This window comes from Fulmarus glacialis, unplaced genomic scaffold, assembly GCF_000690835.1.
Source record: "Fulmarus glacialis isolate BGI_N327 unplaced genomic scaffold, ASM69083v1 scaffold3211, whole genome shotgun sequence".
NCBI lineage: Eukaryota > Metazoa > Chordata > Aves > Procellariiformes > Procellariidae > Fulmarus > Fulmarus glacialis.
Genome location: NW_009193231.1, coordinates 59,785 through 66,639, shown reverse-complemented (window position 1 = coordinate 66,639; position 6,855 = coordinate 59,785). Strand labels below are relative to the sequence as shown.

Sequence of the window (6,855 nt, the reverse complement as noted above, 5' to 3'; positions counted from 1 at the left end):
GGGGGGGGAGGGGGAAAGTAATAAGGCACTGTAGTTCTGATCATGTATTATGGGGTTAATTTCTTAGGAATACTCTGAGATTCAAAGAGTGTGCAGTGCAGGAATGTAAAATATATTGTTTTCATTATAAGAAGCAGTTCATATCTTCTAAAAATGTGCATTTAATTGCATAAAGGCAGAAAAGCAACACAAAAATTATTCAAATAACATTCCAATTATATTTGATAAATCATCTTTAAAACCTTTACATTTATGTAGCAATTATAACCTAACCACAGGATCTAACATCTTAGAGCTTCATCAAAATCAACCAAATATCTTAGGCTGAAGCTGGAATGTTGTTCTGATGGAATTGCTCCCAAAGGCAATTTTGATCTATTTACACACCAGTTTTACAGCACATTCTGAATTTGATTATTTCTGGTAGTATTTCCTGGGTAAGGTTTTGTTCTACCAATGACTCTAAGAAATTTCCTATATAAAAAACCTAATTAATTGCAAACAGGTTAAACTAACATAGTTGTTTTCAAAAATGCTACTCATACTTTGGTCCATAGAAAATGCAGAATCTCTTCTGTTACGTGCTTTCTAAGTGTGTTTTATAGAGAACTGCTGATTTCAGATGGTAAATTAAAGACACTCACATCACATGTGAACCTGAGAATATTTTGGAAGACCAACCTTTCCTTAGTTCTAAGTATGAATTTCTCATTCAGCTTCCAGGCTTCTTAGAATGACAGTATTTGCACCTGACTCTTAGGTGCATGAAACCACATAACTATCAGTTAATTAGGGATAAAACAATATTAGTGTGTTGGGTTTTTTTAAAAAAGTGAATTTGAGCATTTTTTCATCTATCACCAGATTTAGGAAGAATACACCTCTGTCTATACTACTGCAGAGTCCCCATTCTCAAATACTTTTGTATCTTTTTTTACACTGGCTTTAGTTTATTTCAGAGAAATTCCTTTTTTCTTCTCTCCTATTTCTTGTCTAAGCTATTAACCTAGTTAGTCTCAAGAATACTTCTTCTCAAAAACTCTAAAAGTAATTTTCTTCCTGGTTAAATACAGTTGCCTAAAAAAATCTGTCAAGAATCAGTTTATAAAACTGTTTCAAGATGGGATAGTTCCGGAATTTAAATTAGAATTTGCAAGACATTCCTTGCTTGGCAGACATTCAGGCTGGTCTTGCCTTAGTTTCAAAGTGCTTGTAATCTCATGTATACATAGATTGTGTAATCTAATGTATATGAGTATACAGGTGTATACTCACTATAACGTATAATGTGCTGTGTGTATCAACACAAAAAAGGTAAATTGAAAAAAAATTGTAAGGTGTTTACAAAACCAATTCCTCAATCTTCCTGAAAGAATTTTAATTTAAAAATGAAGATGACTAGAATGTAAATTAACACTGGGATTTTGAAACAGGTTAAAAGAAAGATTAACTGCTCCCTGCTCCCTTGCCCCTCCTCCCAAATCCTAGCCTACTGGCATCACAGGTCTGGAAAGCAGCCATATTGCCATATATTCCTACTTCAGAGAAGAGAGGAAGTGTTTTCAAAACCATCTTATGCATAGCTCTATTCTTAGTCAGAATGGACTGTTTAGGAACCTTGTGAATCACCAAAAATTTGACTTCAAATTATTAAAGCAGAGTCACTGCCTACAAACATGCTTAACATTTGAAGGCCAGTATTTCAGGAGTCATCTGGGGTTTGATGCCTCAAATTGCATGGTCAGTGTTGTACATCCTATGGAGCTTTTCAAAACCCACATTAGCTGCCATTGTAGCAGAATGCATTTTGATTCCTCAGCAGCACTAAATACTATGTTTACCATTTCCCAAGCTTGCCATCCAAAAGAGTAGTCATTCTGAAAAACGTAACTACAAATGCTTTTGGTGTAAACATATCTGTTCTTCCATCCTGTAATTGCCATAGAAATGCTTGCATTCCCTGCTCTTGAGAACTTTATATAGAACTTCCATGTGAAGTTCTTAGTAAAAAAACTTCCTTTCAGGTTTGTAAAGGAGAGCAGTGTTTTCTGTAGTCTCTGATTACAAAGCCAATTTGTATTTGGACTTTTCCTATATTTAATAAGTGTATGCTCACACACTTTACCTGGTTGAAGCTGTGCTCTTTTTGAAGAAGCAGTTGCCCTTTAGGTCTTGCTTGGACACAACAGGGAATGCTTGCCACAGATTTACTTACTAAAGGTCATAGTTTATTTTTAAAATGGCAATTTTAGGGTTAATATTTGCTATCCATCTGTGAGTTTAGAGCTCATTCAGGCTAACAAGAGTCATTCCCTAGATATCCAAGAAGCTGGAGTAGGTTTTAATAAGATTTAGAAAATAGATTTAATGAATCTGCTACATTGCCTAGACTGTTATTATCAAAAATGTTCTTATGTTACATGTTTAAGTCTGTAAAGTAAGCCTTGAAGTAAACAAATTTTAAATAGAAATACTGAGTGCTCCTCAGAGCCATGACAAATGGGAATTGGCTGTGTTTTCTAAGGTCGTTTCTAAGAGGTGAAGTACTGTGACGAATATATTCAGAAAGAGACTAACTGACAGTGGAACTGAAGAAGGAGCTAAAGTTGTAGTATTTCTGAGAATACTTTAAAATATGAGCCATAATTCAAATAGATTCCAAAACCAGTTATTTTTTTTGTAAAATGGCTGCTGCTTCACTGTATGAAATAGCTTGTTTCCACACTCTACGCTGAAAAAAAAAAACAAGTTAAGGATATAGATCTATCCTACAAATCTTAAAATGTTATAATTGCTCAGAAATGGGATGAAGTCCAAGAATCCTCTCAATGAGGATTTGTCCTGTAAGATTTTTCAGACATAGAAACAGGCAATCCAAACATAGTGGTTCCAGTTCAGGTGTTGCATTGATCTGAATTTTTTATCACTGCTATTGTGATGGCAGACCTGTTAGCAATCTGTTTCAAATAATATATACAAGAGTTACCCAAGCGATTTCAAATGTAAGCAACACAGTTGCAGTGACATTTTCTTTCACTCACATGTGCACGTGCACATACCTGCAAGCCTAAAGCTTTTTTTCAAATTTTTAGGAGATTTAACATTCACCACTTCCTTAAAATGATCGTAAGAAAAAGAAGGTATCCAGCTCCAACCAGACTTGCTTCCCTGCAGAAGTTTTTAGGTGCCCAGAAAGCATCTAGGTATCTCTTATATGGAGCTTTGGAGGAACTGCAGAATATTATCTGAAGATTTGATTTTGCCAAGATTTTCCCAACACTTAAGTGACTATGCTTCACAACACCTGGATAGTTGCAAATAATCCATTTATTTTTTCCATACTGATCCAACTCAGACACTCTTCACTCTTGCTTTTCCACACTATTAGTTTTCTGCTCTAAAGGGCTCAGATTTCAAAATTTTGCCTATATCTGTGCTTTGTTTCCTGTGTCTAAGTAAAGAGAACTTTTTTCCTATAATCCATAGCTCATTGGAAACCAAATGGATGCATCACTGTCCAGTGCTATTATTTAGATTAGGATATACTATTCAAGCAGGGAATTTGGGGAAAGGCATTGACATTCAAAAATGCTTTGGAATTATTATTCATATCATATTGGGTATGGTATATATGGCAAGAGAAGTATATGGTATATATGGAAGAAAACCAGGGAAATCAAAGCAAGCAAATAATGGTCAGGAATTTAAAATCAGGTAAACAATTCTAATGTTCTGCGTAGAGGAAATAAAAGCCATTGAAGGGTTAGTATCCATCATTGGTCACCTATGGTTAAGGAAAAACAACACATGAGGTTTCTTTTGTTCTTCTGAAATGAAGTCAGGGAAAACAAGTAACTTCGGTATAAATTTTCTGTTGTGATCACAGATTAGATTTGTGAATTGAATTGTGAGTTGAATTTCCAGCTGCTGATGGGTTTAGAAATACTGATTTGTCTTATTTTATTTTGTAGATGCTTCAGAAACTTGCTGTGTGTTTACCACGCGTTCTGCCAAACAGCTCAAGAGGGGACTTACCTATTCTTTCGTTAGTTGAGCATAACATTATCTTGAACTAATTATTCCTCTCCACATGGCCTTCCTACTAGTGTCAGCTTATCTTCTGCTGACTCATGCTCAGGGTGCTCCTGTTGAGAATGGGGCACTGTTGGAAACACTGAAGTCACAAGTGGGATTATTCAGCAATAAAAGTGAACACTATTCGGCACAGGTGAGACCTCCTGGCACAAGCCGACAAATACCTCAGACAATCATCATAGGAGTTCGTAAAGGAGGGACAAGGGCTTTGCTGGAAATGTTGGATATTCATCCTAATATTGTGGTAGCAGCTACAGAAGTCCACTACTTTGACTGGGATGAAAATTATGTGAAAGGAATAGACTGGTATAGAAGTCTGATGCCATTTTCTTATGGAAATCAAATTACAATTGAGAAAACACCAGGCTATTTTACATCACCACAGGCTCCAGAAAGAATTCATGACATGAATAGCTCCATTAAACTGCTGCTCATTCTAAGAGATCCCACTGAGAGAGTGATATCTGACTATACGCAAGTATATTACAACCGAGTAGAAAGCCACAAGCCTGTTCAGCTTTTTGAAGATATTGTTATTAAGAATGGAGCACTTAATACCAAATACAAAGCTATTCAGAGAAGTCTATATGATGTTCATATGGAAAAGTGGCTTAAGCATTTCAGTTTGGATCAGATTCACATAGTGGATGGCAATACTTTAATCAAGGACCCTCTTCCTGAATTACAGAAAGTTGAAAGATTTCTAAATCTTCCTTCCCGAATTATGTCCTCTAATTTTTATTTTAACCAAACCAAGGGATTCTACTGCATTAGAAGTGATGGAAGGGAGAGATGTTTACATGAATCCAAAGGGCGCCCCCATCCTCTTGTTAACAACACTGTTTTAGAGCAACTGTATTCTTACTTCAGAGAGCACAATGCAAAATTTTACAGAATGGTTAATCATTCCTTTGACTGGCATTAATGCATTTGGAATCAATGTTTCTTAAAAAGGGCCTGAAACAAACTCTTTCAAACATATCTTTCTAAACTGTAGAGATTCGTATTATGAGAACTTAACATACTGGTTATATGCTTCATTGGAATAACACATCTGTTAACTCATTGAAATGGTACCCTTTATGTTGGGAAAAATAAGTTTCACATATTTGTATGATTATTGTGAGTCATATTCTGATCTTCTTTCTCTCATCATGCAAATGCATTAACTTAGCGGACTTATTTCAGATATGTATCTGTTACAAGATTTGTGCTGGTTTGGAAAAATGACTGCTTCTAACAGTGTAGAAGATGTAAATATTTGCAATGGTATTATTCTAACTGTTCTGTATTTTTTTGTTGTTAGTATTTTTTATAGTGGCGTTGATTTCTAGAATTTTTCATACAGTAAGTTAAATTGTATGTTAAAACAGGGGCATACATAGTGGCTCCAATAAATAATTCATCCTCTGTTAATATGCTGAAGTTCTTAATCAATTAATAGTAAAAGGAATCTATTTCACTTATGATTTTGTATAGGTGAACTAGAAGCTCCCTGTCTGTATATCATTTGTATTGAACCACACTCTCAACTATCTTGGGTTTGTAAAAAAAAAAATCTCCAAACAAAGTAAAGATATGAACTGTTTGAAGAAGCTTTAAGTAAGAGTTCTGAATGTAAGAAATTAAGAAAGAAATTAAAATATCCCAGGCAACCTCAATTTACACTTATTCTATACACTAAAAAAAAAAAAAATTAATGCAAACAAATTATTAATATCAGCAACTATACAAATATTTGCTTATATAAATTATGTCACTTTGCTCTTGAATGGAAAAGCTCTTCATTAGTACTACCATATTAATAATGTTTGTATTCTGTGACTAGTTATTCTATTGCTCTCCTGGCTTTAGTTTACATCTCTCCATTAGCAAGTTTGATTTTTTTTTTCTTTCTACAGTTTTTTTTTAAAAAAAAAAAAAAAAAAAAAAAAAAAAAAAGAAGTTATTTGCTTGCCCTCCATTTTGTCATTTCTAACGCAGACCATGGGATGTTCCCAAAGTTAAAATAATACCTTCTTATACTGTATATCTCAGACACAGTGTTCAGTATGCTAAGTATGACATACTCAGATTATATATAAAAATCACACCCATCTATGCCCCTGCATTAGGAATTTTTTAATTTTTAATATTTTTTTTTGTTTGACAGTATTGTGCTGGTCTGTTCTCCTTTTTCATGTAAACATTTTATTATATATCAATACCAAAGAAGAAAATCAACTTGAAATGTTAAATATGGTGCCAGATAGAACTACAGATGCAGATGTGCTTGTTTGACATTGTACCTTGCAATCTAGAAACACTGGTGGACCCCATATTAGAAGCATTCATTAGGTGCATTGCTCTTTAAGCTTCTCAGAACACTGGTGAACTGTAGTTGTATGGGCCCACTCTGAGCATCACGGCATCAAACTCCACCTAACCCTGGTGAGGATCCCAAATCTGTGTCCTTCTGTGTAAGCCACTGTTCAGCCTACAGGAGTATACGCTCCTAACGTGGGATTCAGTCTTCCACTTCCACAGGCTAAAAGGTATGTATTGCAGCGCTAATTTTTAGCCTGCTAATACTTTATGAGGGGGCTACTTAGATGTTAGGCAGGTAGCAGTATTCCACTGAAGCTGGACAGAATCAGACTCAGCCAGATTATGTGGAAATAGCCTTCATCAAATATTCCCTCAATAAATGTAAAATGTTAAAAATAATATCTCTTCTGCTACTTGTATGCGTATATATGACAGAAAATTATATTTATTTGT

General features: G+C 34.7%; 1 protein-coding gene across 1 annotated transcript; it reads left to right on the top strand.

Annotated features, from left to right (window-relative positions):
* Nucleotides 1-3,975: 3,975 nt before the first annotated feature.
* LOC104083754 (heparan sulfate glucosamine 3-O-sulfotransferase 1-like) lies at nt 3,976-5,119 on the top strand. Its single transcript, XM_009587363.1, has one exon. It carries the CDS (start codon nt 4,091-4,093, stop codon nt 5,018-5,020), a length of 930 nt encoding a protein of 309 aa, XP_009585658.1. The 5' UTR covers nt 3,976-4,090; the 3' UTR covers nt 5,021-5,119.
* The last annotated feature ends 1,736 nt before the right edge of the window (nt 5,120-6,855 follow it).

Bases quoted from the DNA above. Each gene is read 5' to 3' on its own strand.
- LOC104083754 (XM_009587363.1), top strand. From the start codon at position 4,091: ATGGCCTTCCTACTAGTGTCAGCTTATCTTCTGCTGACTCATGCTCAG.